Below are 18,929 nucleotides of genomic sequence, written 5' to 3'. Positions count from 1 at the left end.
TGTCTAAGCTCATAACTATAATTGATATGTACTTGAACCGAGAGTAGCATGGTCCATTTGGATTGCATGGCACCGGAACAATTTGTAAGGATATACTTATGAGGGGAGGATATTTATGATTTATTAATATATTATAAGTTCTAATATATTAATATGAAATCATATTATTTAATTAGTAATTTGGAATTAATTTTGTGATCAAAAGAGACTAATTAAATATAGGGGGTTGATTTGGTAAATCATTCATTCTTATGGTGTGGGTCAATGATCCGAGATTCCTTATATTGGGCTAAACCCATGTCGTAACCCATGGATGCTCCATGGAGGTTAAAACTCATGGAGCATGAGGAATGTGAAAAGTCCTGGCTATTAAGGCATACATGGTGTGACCCTAATTCCACCACAGTATATAATAAGCCCATAGGCTAACAAAATAGGCACCCTAGTGTTCTTAGAGAGCCATAGTCAATTTTGTGAAGCAAGTAAACTTCTCTCAAGTTCTTCCAATTGTTGGTGGTGTTGTGTGAAGCATTTGAGGCATCATACTTGGGGTGCTAGGCTCTTAAAGGCTTAAGGAATCAAGCAACCAGAAAAGGTATGTCATTCTACTAGATTTTTGTATTACATATACTTCATGGTATGCTAGTTAGGATGAAACCTTGAAAAACATGAAAGTTTGCATGTATAATAGAGAAATCATAGATCCAAGGCTTCTAGGGTTGCATGCACACCTTAGGAGTGTTAGAATGCTCAAAACCCTTCAGAAGGATACACGGCGAGGTTATAGGTAGGGATTGCGCAGCAAGAACGTTTCTAAGGGCCAAGAAACAGAGATGTTAAGGGATACATGGTGAGGCTATAGGTAGGGATTGCGCAGCAAGACCGTTTCCAAGGGCCAGGAAATAGAGATGTTGTAGGATACACGGCGAGGCTACAGGTAGGGTTGCACAGCAAAACCGTTTCCAAGAGCCAGAAAACAAAGATGCTGAAAGGTAGTAGATAGCAGGGCCGCTGTTGGGATAACCTTCTTGCTGGAGAGTAGCCTCACTATAGTAGGATGTAATGTGGAAAATGTTTCATTGATCATTCGCGCACAAGATAACCATGATGACTGTGAGAGAGGAAACATCGAGAGCATGGTGTTAGGTGTTGAATAAGCTTGTGATACGCAACTTATGGTGCGCGACGATGCGCGAATTAGAAGAATAGCTTGGGCTTAGCAGCTAATGATCATCGAGATGTTACGTGGGAGAGCATTGTATGCAAATTAGGTTTAGTAGTTGGCGATCGTAGGTACATCATGTGGGGGAGCATCGCGTGGAATGAATTGGGCTTTACTGCCAACGATCATGGATACATTACGCGGGAGAGCATCGTATGGAATCATATAGGTAAAGGTTGCGAGCCTTTGAGCCTTGTTGGTGGAGCATGTCGCTATAATGGAGTCGGGTTGGGAAGCCAAGAGACTCGAGGTAAGGGTGTTGAACCTAGCCCGCGGAGCTTACCGCTATAATGGATTCAGGCCGAGAAACCAGGCGACTCAAGGCAAGGGTGCTGAACCTCGCACGCGGAGCTTGCTGCTATAATGTGTAATGCCCGCAGATTCGGGATAGTCAATTTAGAGACAATAAGCGTCAAAGATGACTTTTTAATAGATGGTTATTTAGAATAAATAATCATAACCAAGTTATAGTATATGTCACGAGCGTTTCGTACATATAAAACGAAGAAGTTATGACTTATCGAAGTTTTACGGCAAAACCAGCACGGTACCGGGAATCGTAAAAAGTGATTTTTTTGATAAAGTAAATTTTATCCTTTGAGATATAAATGAAAGTTTTATTATACATTAAACTGAGAGCATACATAAAAAGAACGCCCAAATCTGACTTCGTATGAGGAAGTTATGATTTTTCTAAGATTTGGCATAGCAGTGCACATCCTGAAATTCAAATTTTAGATCGATCAATTTTTGGCCAACACAACCTAAATGTGAATTTAAGATCTCATTAAAAAGAGCTCAACGATAAAAAGACAGACGAAAACAGAGTCTGTATGTAGAAGTTATGAATTCTACACGCTTATTTAACAGTGTAATTTTCTCATACTGTTAAATTTAAAATCCGCCAAGAATTAGCCGATGGAGTCAAAAGGAGAGTTGTAATATTGTCAATACCTACATGTGGATATAAAGAACATCAAAAATGGAGCTCGTATGCACAAGTTACGGGGTTTAGAAGTCGGGAGTGTGCTGCTGCGAAAGGGGTGACGTGACGCGATCTGAGCCATTGCTTTCTCCCTAAGTCTTGCCACTGGATGGTGACATGTGGCACGCAAATAGACGAGTTGGAGGCCTAACTTGACGAGTTCAGCTGTATTTCAGCCTATAATTACCATGCAAGAGTGTCTTCATTTTTCACACCAAAACCCACTTCTCTCTCTCTCTCTCTCTCTCTCTCTCTCTCTCTCTCTCTCTCTCTTTCTCTTTCTCTACACTCTCCAAACCCCCAAAAACCCTCCTAAAGCCCTAGTAGCCTCAAGGCACTAGAGAAAATCCCCGGAGCACCCGAAGGCTTCGAGAAGCAGAGCTTTCGGCTCAGAAACTCTACTTCACGAAGTCTGGTTTTGAGAAAAACTCGTTGTAAGTGAGTTATGTTGACCCTACTTTAAGTATACCTTATGTTTAAGTTCATTATCATTATTATGAACTTATAAACAAGATTTATCAGTGATTCCAAGTCATTATACTGATTAATGTACTTATGGGGGTGATGTCTAGGTTGTGATTTAGTGAGGTGTTGAAATTGGTATTTCCAAACAGTATACTTCATATACTAAATGGAACCTATCTTCGATATGATCGTACCTAGTTATTCCTTACATGATAGATCATGAAAGTAGACTTTGAGTTAATGTTGAAACTAGACTAATAATTAGTCGCAATAAAGATTAGACTAAAACTTAGCGATAATAATGCTAGGTTTCGTCGAAGGAAAATAGAATCATTAAAAGTGAAGCGTTGCCTGATTTGGAATCATCACTTTAACAAGTGAGTGCATAGTTACTTTCATATTACACATAGATATGAAGTATTATATATAAATTACATGCTATGTGTGCATATAACATGTATACTTGCATATATGAAGTATTTTATACACTTTTAAATAATTTAAATTGTGTATGAATTTTATATCTACGAATATGTTGGGTAAAACATGGGTAAATGAATGATGAGAGATGAAAGATGATATAAGTGAACATTAGCAGCTATAGACTTAGTTCTTACTAAATAACATCGACAACTATAGACTTAGTGTCTATTGGATAAACGTTGGCAGCTATGGACTTAGTACCCGTTAGATGAACATTGGTAGCTATGGATTTAGTACCCGACAAAAATGAACTTTAGCAGCTTGGAATTAGTGCTTTATGAACACGCATTGACAACTATGGACTTAGTGCATGTTGTATAAACCATGGAAGCAATGGACTTCGGATTGAATGGATATAGGATAAATGATTCTTAAGGTAGACCCTTAAGAATAAAGAAGATATTGGAGATGGGTAATTGGGTTAATTGTTTGATGATTAAACATAATAATTATATTATTGTGGGTTGAAAACCCTATATACTCACCAGGTTTCCCAACCTGACCCACTCAATTTATTTGTATCACAGGTGTCGATATGAAATTACATTACACTGAGAGATTAAGAAGATGTAAATCACTAGTGATAATGAATGTAAGTTATGTTTATGCTTATGTTTCTGTATTGACGATGACGTCCCAATGTTTTAAAAATGAATAAAATACATTTCTTCATAAATGCTTGATAATGTATTTATCATGTTTTTCTGGGAATAAATTCCGCAAAACTTTTCTTTAAAAGGTTTCTCTGATTTTCAAAATAAAGCATAACCAAATCGGTTTTTTCTGGCCGTGGAGCTTGCCGCTATAATGGTGTCGGGCTGAGAAGCCAGGCGACTCAAGGCAAGGGTGTTGAACATCGCTTGTGGAGCTTGCCGCTATAATGGAGTCAGGATGAGAAGCCAGGCGACTCAAGGCAAGAGTCTTGAACCTTTCATGCGGATCTTGCCGTAATAATGGAGTCGGGCTAAGAATCCAAATGACTCAAGGAAACAGTACTGAACCTTGTAGGTTTGGGCATAGCGGCCGACAATCTATGTGTCCAGCCCGGGTGATCAGTTCGTGCTGAAATGGCACCTGATGCTTTGCTGCACCATTAGCTGTATTGACATTTGATGCCTCGTCTTCTAAGGACTTTGTCGAGAGTTATGCAGCGAGGCTATCAAGATTTGGACCATGATGCTACTTTTCGATCTGGAATATTAATGCAACCTCAGGGATGCACTATCATGCATAGTATCAGCTCTTCATGTACTTTAACTCCACCCCTTCAGAATAACAATCACTTCTTCATGGTGTCGTACCAACCATTCCCCCTCCTTCTTAGAGAAGGTGAAGACTGGGAATGATAGATACGTAGTTGTTGGAAACTGGGTGACACAGCTGTTGAAAAAACCAGGAGACACAAGTACTAACAAAAACTAGGTAGTGCGGCTGCCGAGAGTTGGGCAACACAACTGGTGGGAGTCAGACAATGTAACTACTGATGATTGGGCTTTGCAGCTGCTAAGTTGGGTCGCATGTCTGCTGAGGACCGGGTTGCGCAACTATTGAGATCCAAGAAACGCAATTGCTGAGAGCTGCATAGTGAGACTAGCGGGGGCCGATCATCACGAATGGTGAGAGTTGCGGAGCGAGACTTCTTGAAGTTGGTCAACACGGTTGGTGAGGGCCGGGAAGCACAGTTGCTGAGGGTTATTTCGAAGTGCATCACGAGTAGTAGTAGCATACTACTCTTCCCCCTCCCCCCTTTTTTTTAGAAGTGTCAAATGAACCCGACTGCAACACAACTTCTCAAATTGGATTTTGCTAGGCTGAATCGCAGCAAGAAAGTGTTGAGTGTCTCTGACTGGAAAGAATTATCTTGCACTACTAGCCCATATTTATTTGTTGGAGTAGCCCATAAAAGCAAAGACTTGAAAGAAACCATAAATAGAAATGTTTGAGCCCATTTTATAGGTTGTTGGCCCAAACACTTTCCTTTTTTTTAAAGAACGTCGAGTGGTTCGGGCCGTACCGTGTTTTCTAAAGTTAGATTTTGTTGGACGGAATCTCAGAACATGTACTGCGACTGATTTTTAGGGCAACCTAACAAGATTGTTGGAGCCTAAAATAAAATTTCAGTCCCTTAGGCCTATATATTTTTTTAGATGGGCCAATCTTGTAAAATCCCAATTAGGGGAAAACCCAAATATATTTGTTGTAGCCCAAATTCATGTTATCTTTTTACTTTTTTGTGTATGCGAAACATATGAGAAATGGTAAGCCTAAGATAATCGAAACATAAAGTGAAGGGGCCTGTGTAAGGGAAAATGCCAATAACATTGTAGGAGCCCATTTGGAGAAGAGTTGTTAGCCCAATTCCTTTTTTCTTTTGAATGTGCACGTGAGGATCTACGAGGTCACAACAGAGAGACGCGTTGAGCCGCCCTAGGAACTGTCCCCCGGGAGTAGACTCCAACGATCAAGTTAGATCAGCTTGATGGAAGAGATGGTTCTTCATATCTGGAGAGAACCATCTTGGTGCTGGTGGTGGTGTATGGTGGTTGATAGTGGCACGTGGTGGCTGATCTACCCGACCGGAGTATAGGGCGGCGATTGAGCCGCCGGGGAGAGATACCCCTATATGGAGGAGATATTGTTCACTTTATAGGGGACAATTAGGTCAAGGGGAATTAGGCCAGGCCTTGGGCCAACCCAATTCAGGCCCAACTAGCAAGGAGTTGGGCAAGGCCGCCCGAAGGCACCGGGCGGGGCTGGCGGGCGCGCACCAAGAAAGGCAGACAAGGGGGCGCCAGACAAGAGAGCACCATGCCGAGCCGACAGGAAAGTCCCCAACAAGGTTGGCAAGGGAGTCCCCAGCAAGACTGACAAGAGAGCGCCAGGCAAGGCTGGAGCGCCAAAGCTTTGTAGGCCATGCTAATGGACCATATCTCATCATTTATATTGTCGGGTTCCTATTAATGAGATCTTCGATTCTCATTTAGATTTTTTCCGCTAATAATTAACCGATTTAAAAGTCAGTATCAGTGTTGCACAATGTTGCACTGAAACTTATAAAAACCATATATAACTTACTCTTATGAAGTCAGATTTGAGCGTTCTCTATATGTAGTCTCTCGGTTTTATGACTACTACGAGTCTTGCTTAGATTACTTAACCTAATAAGCAACCTATCTCCAATTCACTATTTGCGATACACTGTTTGATCGTGAAACTTTCAGAAGTTTATAACTTTTGCATGTGAAGTTGAATTTGAGTGTTCTTTATGTATACGAGATTCATATCGCAACTCCTATATTTCCTGGCAAGATTATTTATCCTGAATAACCTTTTATCAAGATTGTCATTTCATTGCATATCGATAAATTACTAAAATGAATTTATAATACGTAGCCTGCAACGCGCATGACTAAGGATAACCCTAATTGATGACTTATATTTATAATTATTATCTATTATATCTTAAATATCTAGCCCGAAGTTGCGGGCGTTACGGTGGTGCAAAGAATTTGGCGCCGGAGAGATGGATGAGGTGAATGACGAGATGGTGGTGCTCCAAATGCATCTAGTCTTCTCACTCCTTTGGTTCCACCAGAACCTTAAGTCGTCAGAATTCTCACTTGCTGGAACTAAAATCCTCTTGGCCGAAAGTCTTCATCGCCGCGGGTGGTGAAGGAGATAAGTTTTCTAAAAATCTAAAGCACATGCTTTTTGTGAGAGAGGTTAAGTGGCTTTCTCTTTTGTTTTTTATTTATTTTAATCAAAAAATTAATAAAATTAATATAAAGCTGAAAAAGAAAAATATAAGAACAAATTGAAAAAGAAAAATATAAGAACAAATTAAATCCACGTTATAAAAAGTTCAAAACCAAGTCAAACATAACAAAATAATAAAAATTTTAGATTTTTGGTGTCTTTTCAAACTATTTTGGACAAAATTACAAAAATAATGATTTTCATCTAACAACAGGAACATTTTTACAGTTTTGTCAAGAAAATATAAACCATTCTACTGTACGGACGAGTAATACTACCAGTAATACTTTGAAAACACACACGCCATTTATTATTATTTTTTAAATGTTTTACCGAACCATACGGACCATTTCTGCAATGGGCCTCTGCTTTTTCTTTTTCTTTTTTTTTTTTTAATTTTTTTTTCTTTTAATTTTGAAATATAAAACTATAAGAAATTATGAGTAAGTTTCACAAATCAGAGATAAATGTACTCAAACTCGCGACACCGTTGGGTAACTGTGCCTCTGAATTAAATCCCACTGCTGTACTGTGGTGTCCAACAATTTGACAATAACTACCCTCTTTTTGTTGTCCCAAATCTATGTGCATAATATCGTTTTGCTGTTCCTTTTTTTTTTCCTCTAATAAACAACTATAAATATAATGGTTTAATAATTCAAAAACTATTATAATCAATGATAATCATTTACTATTGGTTGGTGGAAAATTGAAAACATATGGATAACGGATCACATACAGCCCCCACCCCTTTCCCTTGCTTTCAAGCTTTAGCTTCAATCTAACAACAAACTCCATCACGATTCACGAATATATCAATCAACATGAATTCCATGTGCCAAAATCATGGCTACGTAAGTCCAGATATAGAGTAGCTAGGATGCATGAACACGTCTCTTTGACTATATATAGATTCTGATGTTGATACTCGAAAGATCGAATTTAATTAAAATATTAAAAACGTACCATATATAACTTCAAATCCTAGTATATGAAATACCAAGTTACTAACATCTAAACAAAACACACACACACAAACAAATTTAAAGCATGCACTATTTTTTTTTTTTCCTTTCTTCTTATAAAGTAATAATTAAAGCCCACAATCATTTCTTGATCAAATCAAAACACGATGGAACCATGGAGGCTGGTTGAGTGATCTATCAACTTGTCTCAGTTGTTTTTCTACGCTCAAAACTCTTGAATTTTCTACTGTAATTCTGCTTTTATGACTCGAACTTGTTGAAGACGATGAAAAACTTGGCATGGAATCTGAAATATTTAACTGTGTCGGATTGTGATTGTTCCTCCTACGTGTGGGGCCCAATGTGAGCTCGATTTCACTCTCGTCTTCAATCTCATACTCGTTGTTACTTGCTGGCTCATGTTCCAAATCTTGGGTTTGAAGCTTGTTGATGTTGAAATTGTAATCGTTTTGATAATCGAAGCTTATGCTTCCATTTTTCAAGCTCCATGTTTCTTGATTCTGCATGCTTCTTTGCATGTTCTTCATCAGCAGCCTTTGGATTTGATATAGCCTATGAAGCTCATATACCTTATATATAAAAGAAAATAAAACAAAACTGATTGACACATGGTAATAATAATAATCGTCAAACAAAACTACTTACTTAACTTTGATGAGATATTAATTAGTTATTACCTGCTGTTTGAACGTTTCTTCATGCTTTAACATGGCCATCTTCATGCATTCCATATCATAGGGTAATGGTAGACGCAATTTCTCCATTGATCGATTTCTTCTTGTTCTTCGATTTAGCATAAAAGTATCGGTTTATCTCAATCATCCAAATAACGCTTCAAGACGCATTTCCTACACATTTTTTTTGCATTACAAATTGACAAAATTTTATTCTGGAATCTTTTTCGCATACTTAAAGAGATTATGGGTTTGAATTTTGTTCTTGAAATACCAATAAATTACTAGCTAATAGGTGAGCGAATTTGACTTTTGTGTATAAGATCAACCATACTAATTACTCTCTCTCTCTCTCTAAGCCAAAAAAAAATGAATACAAAATCATGATCATGTAGATATAATTTCAACTTATATACGAAATATTTAAGTAAAAGGAATTCTTTTTCTGATTTTGGGTTTAAATCTACTGATGAAGGAGAAATCTTCACATCGCATATGTAAATTCTCGGAGTCTTCGAAACATGGGAATTAAAGAAAAGAAGAACATCGTTCATCAAGTTGACTTTTGAATGTCAAACAGGTTTACGTTTAACCTCAAAATCAACGAGAACAACCGATGCATAAGTTAGCTTAATTACAAGAAAATGATTAAAGCTATAAACGATACCGATACATGAATGAAATGATCGAGAATGGATTTAAATTTGAAAAAGGTATTTACTTGGATTTGAAGATCAAAAGTTCGACTTTTTTTTTTAATCTTTGAGTGGTGTATGAGTAGGAAGAGATTAGAGAAGCTTTATATATTTCTAACCTGTTAGGGAAGTCCCATGTGAAGTAATCTCAAGTCAAGTGAAGATGAAGATAGAAAGCAAACAGTTGGGACTTGTAGTGTGTGTTTTAAGTACTGCTTTGATTTAACAACTCTGCACCATAAAATTTTATTAATATATATATATCTTTGAGGATTTAAGATTCTCTTTCTTATTTTATTATATCTCCATCTAGCTATATTTAATGCAAGTTATATAAAATTTGATTGAAGAATTTGAGTTGCTTTAGGTGATTTGAAATTCCTTCAAAACAATTTAAAGGTTTTTAAGAATATGTCAATAAAGGAACGATGTAAAATTAATGTGTTTTCTTTTTGTAGTTAAAATGACTACAAGTATGATGGAATGAGAATAAGAATTTATACCAAAATGGCAAAATCAAAAGTCCTTGACATGTTTAAAAGATTTCCAAATTCTTTTTTTTGTTTCACTCCCTTTTATATATTCATATTCTTTAACCAAGCTTCTGTCCCAAGAAAAATTACAAAAAAAAAAAAAAAAATGATCTATATAACTTATGCTCATTAGCCAAAAACCACCTAATTATTAATCATATATATGTATAAAAACTGTTTTTAGAGAATGATTTAACAAAGTTTTTTTCTTTTATTAAACAAAATTCATATTTTAAATGATCAATAATCCGAAGTATATTACATCATACTAATAAAAAAACACACACACAGAAATCAAGGAATGTTGGAATTGTATTTGGAGCCAACGCAACAAATCCTTGTTTTCTACTGGCCAAAAGGTTCTAAATTTTGTGCAAGAAATACACGCATGTTTTAGGGGTTTTTTTTCGTTTTTTTTTTTTTTTTTTTTTTTTTTTTTTACAATAATAGAAAAATAACAATTATTAAATAGGAATTTTTTTATATTATATATATTCTATAAATTAAGAAAATATAATATTAACACAAACTCTTTGATTCTCAATCAAACATTCAAAAATATATATTAAATTTAAATATCCATAAAGACAATTTATAAAAATACTTGAAATTATATTTTAATTATTTCCATAGAGACAGATGCCCACTGCGTTGTGTCGGGCCTCACCTGCACATACCTCCATCATTGCATTTTTTTTCTGAAATAAACCAAATCATAACAAAAACTTTTGTGTTGTTTTAGGCTTTCCGTTTTCACGCGTAATAGCTGACATGTCGGACTTTTCCGCGCATGGGGCGTAGGTGTTGTGCGACGTGGATCTGGCTACGAGCGACCACCAGGAGTTTGATTGGTTAAATGCCGTTTGACTGTTTCTTTTGTGTAGATCGAATGTATTGACTGGAGAGTGTAGTTTAGATGTAGTTAAATGGATTTAAAAGAGGTGAATTGAAGCTTTGAATTTTGATAATGGTCAATGACCCGTTTTACAGAAAACGGGTGAAGAAGGTAACCAAAAAGGCAAACGGGTTTAAAAGCACTATTCATTTACTGAAGTTACAGAAAGTTACAGTTATGGTCCCTGAAATTGTGTCTCTTAATCACATCATACCTTCTAATTATTTTTGAATTAAATTTAACCCTCAACTATATATATATATATATATATATATATATATATATATATATATATATATATATATATATATATATATATATATAATTTTTTTAATAGTAAAATGATTATTTAAGTTTAAAATTATGTATTTTTATTTAATATAATAATAATAATAATATAGAATAATAATCATTTCTATGGTATAGTAATAGTCTAGTAGTAAATATATAATAGAGATGAAGTGATATTTAACCGTTTTCGGTTAGTAATGATCATACTTTTTAGCCTCATTACATCTTTTATTATTTATTTGAAAACTTCAAAATATTATATATATATAAGAAAATAATCTTTTCAGATCCAATAAAAGCAAAAGATTTTATTAAACATTTTATATATATATATATATATATATATATATATATATATATATATATATATATATAAATAAATAAAGGAAAATTTTGGTAGTAAGATGAAAATTTTTTTATATACATATTTTTTTAGCAAACAAACAAAAATAAACTACTAGATGATTAAAAAAAGACAAAACTGCAAAAATGGTCCCTGTGGTATGCATTTTTTTGGGGTTTTAGTCCAAACCTCGACTTTTTTGGTTTCATGGTCCTTTTGAGCTAGTTTCGTTGCGTTTTTAGTCCCTCTAAATAGTGAAATGACTGTAATACCCTTGGGGTATTTATTTTTCATTTTTATTTCAATTTTTTAAATCTAATAGTTATTTTAATAATTAAAAAAAGGGACCCACCTCTCCCTCTCTCTCTCTTTCTCTTTCTTTTTCTCTCTCTCTCTCTCTCTCTCTCTCTCTCTCTCTGATGAAGATGAAGTTTCTTCAATCTTTGAAAGCTTCAATCTTTAAATGCTTCATATTTGTACTATCATGTTGCAACAAAAATGAGCTCATCTCAAGATAAAAACATCTAAACTCATTATAGAAAAACAAATCATTGGCTAGATTCAAGAACAACACACATACACATATTAAATCTAGATTTATGGGTTTGTTCTTCAACATACATACTCAAGAAAACAAAATTTGAATAATATATTTGATTTTCTGGGTTTGCTCTTCAACACATACAAGATTTTGAATTTTAAAACCGAATACATCGAGTCCGAAAAATGCTTTTTGAATCTGGAACTAAAACATGATTTCATCGTCTAGATCATCATCTTCACCCAGAAGCTTGAGATCTCAAAGAGAAAGTACTCTACTCGAGTTCATATTCCCCTTGTTTCTTTTTTTTCAACATATTCCTCAACTTTGCAGGACACGAACCTTCAATCAAGAAACCAAAATCCTGAAATACCCACTTTAAAATATCCATCAATGGATTTTCCAAGTTCAATAGGTCACCATATTAGAACCAAGCATTTATGAGGATCATCAATCAAGCTTCCACAACAACCAAATTGAAAAAATTATAGGATCGACCAACCTGTTTTCTAGATCCATTCACCAGATGATGCTTCGTTGTGTGGCTCCAATATCGACCCATTCCAAATGTCTACCCTCGTCTCCAATCTGACCCATCCAACGCCTCTAGTCTCTTTCGTTCCTTCATTGTTTGATCCATTACGAGTGTCTTTGTTTTGTGTATCTGTTGAAGAAGATGAACATAATATCGTTTATCTCTACTGTCACGACCCATTTATCCCCAAAAAAGAGTTGTGTTCTCCCTAACAATCCATCAAAATCAATTTCAGTTTCAGTAATCTAAAGATTAAAAAACAGAGCAACAATCACTACAACTCAATTTCTCCAATAGTCATCACCGATTCAAACTGATAGAATCGAACTCTCTAGAAAACACATTATTCAAATCGGGTCCTCTGAACCGCCACCTCCATGACTGCAACTGTGTGATTTTTATTTGAATTGGAAGACGATTAATTATAGGAATATGAGATTCATGTATGAATCTGAAAACACAGCAGCCTCCTATAGGAAGAACATGAGTTTTCCATCCTCCGACGATTCATGACATAGAGGCGGTGGTGGTGTAGGCTTTTAGGAGAGAGAGAGAGAGAAAAAAAAAGAGAAATGTAGGTCCAATTTATTTATTAAATTTCTTTTTCATTTAAATTAATTAGAAAAAAACATTAAAGAAATATCAAAAGGGCATTACAGTCATTTCAGTTTACCGAGGGACCAAAAACACAACGAAACTACCTCAAAAGGGCCACCAATCCAAAAAAGTCGTGATTTGGACTAAAACCCCAAAAAAACGCATACCACAGGGACCATTTTTGCAATTTTGTCTAAAAAATAAGGTGATTCATAAGAAAAAATTTCTTAAAAAACACATTCATGATTTATTTTTAAGTAAATTAAGAAAAAAATTCACTTTTATGATAATTTTAGTTAATATCAAGAAAATCATCGTAAAAATGAATCGTCAAGATGATTTTTTGGGAATTTTTTCTGTGAATTATGTTATTTTTTTATTCATCTAGTGATTCAGACGTTTTGTTCGCCAGAAAAATATTCTGAAAAAAAAAAAAAAAAACTTCTTATCTTCTTACCAAATTTTTTACCGCATTTGTAACGTCCCAAAGATACCGAGAAAATTTTTGATTTTTAATTAAGTCAAAATCATTCATTCATTATTCCAAAATATGATCAAAGTGAACGTTCTCAAAACATCAGAGTAAAATCATAAATAATCATTACGAAAGAATCTCCAAGTAATGAAGTGCGATCAAGTCGGGTCCTTCCTTTTGAAACCAGATGTACCTGATAACATTTAAAACATAAACCATAAGCATAAATGTTAGTGAGTTCTCCACGGTACTACATACCAAACATATAACTGGGCCTAGCCCTGGGGTATATTCCAACCCAATATACAATCATGGGCCTAGCTTTGGGGTCTCTTTCAACCCATTACAGACTCATGGGCCCAACCTAGGGTTTATTTTAACCTAATCATACAATAATGGACCCAACCTTGGGGTTTATTTCAACCCAACCATACAAACATGCAAGAGTCATAAAGATAGCTAGCATTCTACATACACAATTGTAACACCCTGTTTATTTATTAGATAAATAAATAAAGTAATGAACGAATTGTAGCCCTAAAATATATAATTGAAAGTTTAGGGGGGGTTAAAAATATAATTTCCGAATTAGTTATAATGAAATTTTGAAGTCAGGGGCTCCGTGGTAATTATTGGAACTTAAGTTGAAAAGAATGTGAGGAGGAGGGACTAAAAATGTACATGGCTAAAGTTTGATCATCCGGACCTAATTTGTAAAGGGTTTTAGATGGTGGGGTTCACATGTTAACTTATGGACTGATTGTGAAAGGATTTTGGATGCTAGGGGGCTGCTTTGTAAATTAAGGCCTAATATTGAAAAGAACTCGAATGGGAGGGACCTATCTTGTCATTTTGGAAAACTTATAAGTAGGATCAGGTATAAAGGGTTATGAAACCCTAACCCTAAAGAAAACCCTCCAGCCGTCACCCCTTATACTTCCCGTTTACAGTCGCCACCTCTCCATCACCTTATGCTCCCTTCGTCGTCGGCGTTGTTATCACCCAACTCCAACCCGTTTCCGACCAGCAACGATGGCAAGCAACCACGGGATGGCCGCCACCCTCATCTCCTTTCCTCCACCGCTTGCAGCCTTGCTGCCGGACGCCTTGCACGAATGAAGAACCACCGAGAGCGACTTCTAGGTGGCGTTTCTCCTGCTCTGCCTTCAGCCAACGCCATCGACGTCGCTAAGATTGTCCAACGCCGCCACTTTTTAGCCGGTATTAAAGTCGCAACCTCCCTGGTCATTGACGCCGCTGCTGTCACTCTGTTGAAGACCAAGATTCACTGCCTGCTGACGTTGCTGCTGTTGTGTAGCACCTGGTTCCTGGTACGTATAATCTATCTAAGTGATTTAATTTTTTAGCCTTGGACTCAACGAGTTGTAGGCCCGACTCACCGAGTAGTGACGGGATTCTGTTCACATTTAAGTTGGCGACTCGGCGAGTCCACATTCTGGACTCGATGAGTCCCCGCTGTCTAGATGAAACCCTAATTTCAAGGGTTTGCACCCTATTTAAACCAACCTTATGCGTCCCAAGCCCGACTCCTTCACCCTCAGAGCTCCCTATATCGTCCTAACCCCTTTTTCTTGTGAGATTGAAGTGTTTTGGTGTGATTTCTTGAAGATTCTGAGAGAAGAAGAAGAGTAGATCAAGAGGAGAAGAAGGAGGTCGAATATCTTGGTGATATTTTAGTGATTCATTGAGGTATAGCTCAGTTCCTTCTGTTTTTTTTTTATTTATTTATTTTTTTTTATTTTTTATTTTTTTTATGCTTAAAGTCCCTTACATTAAGGTCCTTCTTGAACCATTTTCAAGCTTAGGTATGGATTAGGGTTTGTCATGAGTTGTGTAACCTCTAGATCTAGGCATGTTTGAGCTCCAGAAGCTCGGATCCAGGGCCTTTACGGGAGAATATTGCTTGAATGTTCTAGATCTACCATTTTAGCCCTTATTTGGCCTTAAATCCCCATTCTATGCATGTTTACATGTAAAGTTGGAAACTTTACGTGTAAAACCCACCCTAAGAACTCAGATCTATGTATGGCATGAGTTGGATTCAAGCAAAATCGAGTATATAGTAATTGCATGTGAATGACTCGGTGAGTCGTTCATCGTACTCGGCGATTTGAGTCACGAGTCCCCGAGTTTTCCCCCTTTTCGTGTTTGCTGAGTGGAGTTGTGAGTCATGGGTGGACTCAGTGAGTCGGAAGCCAGACTCATCTATGGAGGGACTCGGCGAGTCAATGCCATGACTCGGCGAGTCCAAGGCAATCTTCTTACCTCAAGAACAGACTCGACGAGTTGTTCATACAACTCGGCGAGTCACAGGCTAGAGTGTTCTTCGGATGAAGACGAACTCAACGAGTTGTTCATACAACTCGGCGACTCGGATGAAGGATCATTGGTCATCAGTTAGAAGGATAACTCGTCGAGTCATCGCCTAACTCGACGAGTAGAGTTGGGTATGAGGACAAATGGGAAGGATAGGGACTCGACGAGTTGGCGAACCAACTCGGCGAGTCAGGTAGTTGACTTTGACTTTGACTTGGTTAGGGGTAAAATGGTTATTTTACCCCAAGGGCAGTTAGCAGTGTTTGATTGAGTATTTTGTAGGAAATTACAGCCGGAGGATTTCCGGAGCAGCTGCTGTAGCAGACAGACAATTCCTATACAGATCAACAGCTACTACGAGGTGAGTTACCTTCCAGTAGCGGTGGGTCTACGATCACAATTCCGGCCCACCAGTAGGAGTTGTATGTTATATGATTGTCTCTGTGATATTCATCTAGGGTTGCTACTATCTGTGCTATGTTTATGTACTAGTATGATATGATGCTATGTGCTAGTGACAGTAGGGGAGATAATCCCCAGATTATCGGTCGATAGGGCCGCAGGGGCAGTCATGCCCAACCATGCTAGGTAGATTATGTGATATGTGTTATGTAGTGATAGTAGGGGTAATAATCCTCAGTAACTGGTCGAGAGGACCGAAGGGGAGGCCAACATCGAGATATGCTAGTCAGTATCCGGTCGAGAGGACCGAAGGGGAGGCCAGCACCCAGATATGCTAGTCAGTACCCGGTCGAGAGGACCGAAGGGGTAGGTCAGGCACCCAGATATGCCTAAAAATATATGTATATTATGTGGTTATATGGTATGTGGTACAGTGGGGGAACTCACTAAGCTTCGTGCTTACGATTTTCGGTTGTTGTTTCAGGTACCTCTTCTGTCAAGGGGAAGGAGCTGGCGCGGTAGCGGCGCATCACACACACACTTTTGTTTTCCGCATCATGAGTCATTCTGGGATTTTGTACTCTGACATTATTATGTTTTACGTTTTGGTTTCGATCACGAGACATGTTTTATTAACAGTTATTATCGTATGATGTTTTGTTACAAACGTTTTACAAATCACTTAATTAAAAATGAAATTTTTGGCCCGTAATTTTTGGGATGTTACATGTTGTTTCCGTTGAATTCGATTTGTTCCCGGTCATGGGTTGAATGCTCGTGTGTTTTGTAGTTGCTGCTTGGCTGGGAAGCAAAAGATACCATCGCCACCACCGTGAGGTGGTGGCTGCTATCAATAAATCATTGTTGTCACCACCACGAGCCACCAGGTGGGTGGCTGGAGTTAATAGTGCAACCTGAAGTGTGTGTATGAGTGTTTGGTATAGCTGGAAGACCGAGAGCCGCCACTGCCACCACTGTGAGGTGGTAGCTGCTGCCATGCGCCACCGTCGGCCACCATTAGGTAGCTGTGTGTGTGTGTGTGTTTTAATTAGACTAGTGTGTGTGCGTGTGTTAATCAGATTGGCGTTGTAAATTATAACCAAAATTGAATAATAGAAATCTCAAACCACCACCGTAGGGTGGTGGCTACTGCCACCAGCCGTCGTGTCGGGTGGCGGTGTGCTTACCTCGTTGAGTTCGATCCGTTTAGGGTGCTTGAAGCCCTAATGGGCTAAGTGAAAACCCTAATGGGCTTAATGATATTATGGTGGGCCTAATAGTCCCAATAAAGCCCTAATTGACCTAAAAGCCCAACAAATTGATAAAATGGGCTAGTATTTGGGTTGAAAACCCTAATTAGGGTTTGGAAAACCCATAATGCCAAAAAAACCCTAATTTGGGGAATTAACCAGGATGCACGTAAATTATTTCATAACTTGAAATATTAAAAAATAAACATTGGCAAAAATTAATTTATGCAGTATTGGACTTAATAGATTAAGTCCTTAGTGGATTAAGTCCTTAATGGGTTAAGTAGAAAACTTAACCATAATCATCATTTTATGTGAAACCCTAATTTCACTTGGTCCTTTCTATTAGGCCTTGATGATTGGGTTATTAATGGGCCATCCAAAGTCAAGCAATTGGACTTGAATAATTTAATGGGCCTAGGGTAAGGCCCATGGAAGGGGTTTGGGCCTAATTTGGAAAATTAGGCCATAGATGGGCCATAGTTTGGGCCTTAATGATTATATGTTATTGGGCCATTAGAGTGCCAAATGTTTGGACTGGACTAAATGGTCGTGCCTTTAAATGAGACCATGTAAAGGTTGGGCCCAATTTGGAAAATTGGGCTGTTTATTGGGCTTTGGTCCATGGTTTGACTTTTGGGCCTTTAGATTGAATAAAGCTAAGTTAGGGTAAAATGGCCTTTTACCTAAAGTATGGAGTTGTGGTTATGCATTGGGAACCAACTATTAAGTGGGTATTGTTTGATGTTGATAGTTTGGGAACCTGTCAACCAGAATTGGGGTTTTATCTGCGGGACTTCAGCAGTGACAGGTGAGTCTCCTCACCATACCAATGGGTCTAAGGCACCAATGTCGACCCATTTTATGATATATGATACACTAGCTGAAGTTGTGTTATGTAGTATGTTAGTTGGCTATGTGATAGGGAGTATGCTAGTGATTATGAGGTATGCTAATTGATTTTGTGGTACATGATATACTAGTGGTCTTTGTGATACTTTCATGGAAGACCTCGGGGGGTTCCCGGGGTACTTAGGTGTAAGACCTTGTAGGGTTTCCTTCGCATCCTAGGTCAAAGACCTCGGGGGGTTCCCGAGGCACTTAAGTGTAAGACGTTGGAGGGTTTCCTTAGCATCCTAGGTCGAAGACCTCGTGGGGTTTCCCGAGGCATTGGGCTAAGACCATGTGGGGGTTCCCATGACACCTGGAGTAAGACTCAGGAGGGTTTCCAAGGCTTCCTTATGTGTTGTTTTGCATGACTTATGTGTTATGTATAGTTGTTTAGCTAGCATGATAGTTTTGGTTTCAGGTACTCATTTTCAAAGGAAAGGATCCGACTTGATCGCAACACACCACACTATGTTTTCCATACATCAGATTTTTGGGATTACACTCTGATATGGTTTTATGATAATATGTTTTGATTATCGACACTTTGGTTTTGACATGAGATATTAATATGAA

At 37.4% G+C, this 18,929-nt stretch overlaps 1 protein-coding gene across 2 annotated transcripts; it reads right to left on the bottom strand.

The window, feature by feature from the left end:
* Window positions 1-7,832: 7,832 nt before the first annotated feature.
* LOC145031997 (uncharacterized) lies at window positions 7,833-9,533 on the bottom strand. 2 transcript variants are annotated; one of them, XM_078980661.1, is made up of 3 exons: window positions 9,386-9,533; window positions 8,575-8,745; window positions 7,833-8,466 (listed from the first exon to the last, which is right to left on the bottom strand). In XM_078980661.1, exons 2-3 carry the CDS (start codon window positions 8,692-8,694, stop codon window positions 8,029-8,031), a joined length of 558 nt encoding a protein of 185 aa, XP_078836787.1. In that variant the 5' UTR covers window positions 8,695-8,745; window positions 9,386-9,533; the 3' UTR covers window positions 7,833-8,028. The 2 variants fall into 2 exon arrangements, with proteins under 2 accessions (XP_078836787.1, XP_078836788.1); XM_078980662.1 differs by lacking the exon at window positions 9,386-9,533 and adding an exon at window positions 9,293-9,378.
* Between the last annotated feature and the right edge of the window lie 9,396 nt (window positions 9,534-18,929).

The sequence above is a fragment of the Lactuca saligna genome, chromosome 2 (assembly GCF_052625555.1).
Source record: "Lactuca saligna cultivar CGN05327 chromosome 2, ASM5262555v1, whole genome shotgun sequence".
In the NCBI taxonomy this organism is placed as follows: domain Eukaryota; kingdom Viridiplantae; phylum Streptophyta; class Magnoliopsida; order Asterales; family Asteraceae; genus Lactuca; species Lactuca saligna.
This window is presented reverse-complemented; position numbering and strand designations above follow the sequence as displayed.

What these genes read in the sequence shown, in the direction of transcription:
- LOC145031997 (XM_078980661.1), bottom strand. Translation starts at nt 8,694, where the DNA reads ATGCTAAATCGAAGAACAAGAAGAAATCGATCAATGGAGAAATTGCGT. An exon ending in AAGAAACGTTCAAACAGCAG is followed by an intron (nt 8,467 to 8,574) that starts GTAATAACTAAT and finishes TTTATATATAAG; the next exon opens with GTATATGAGCTTCATAGGCT.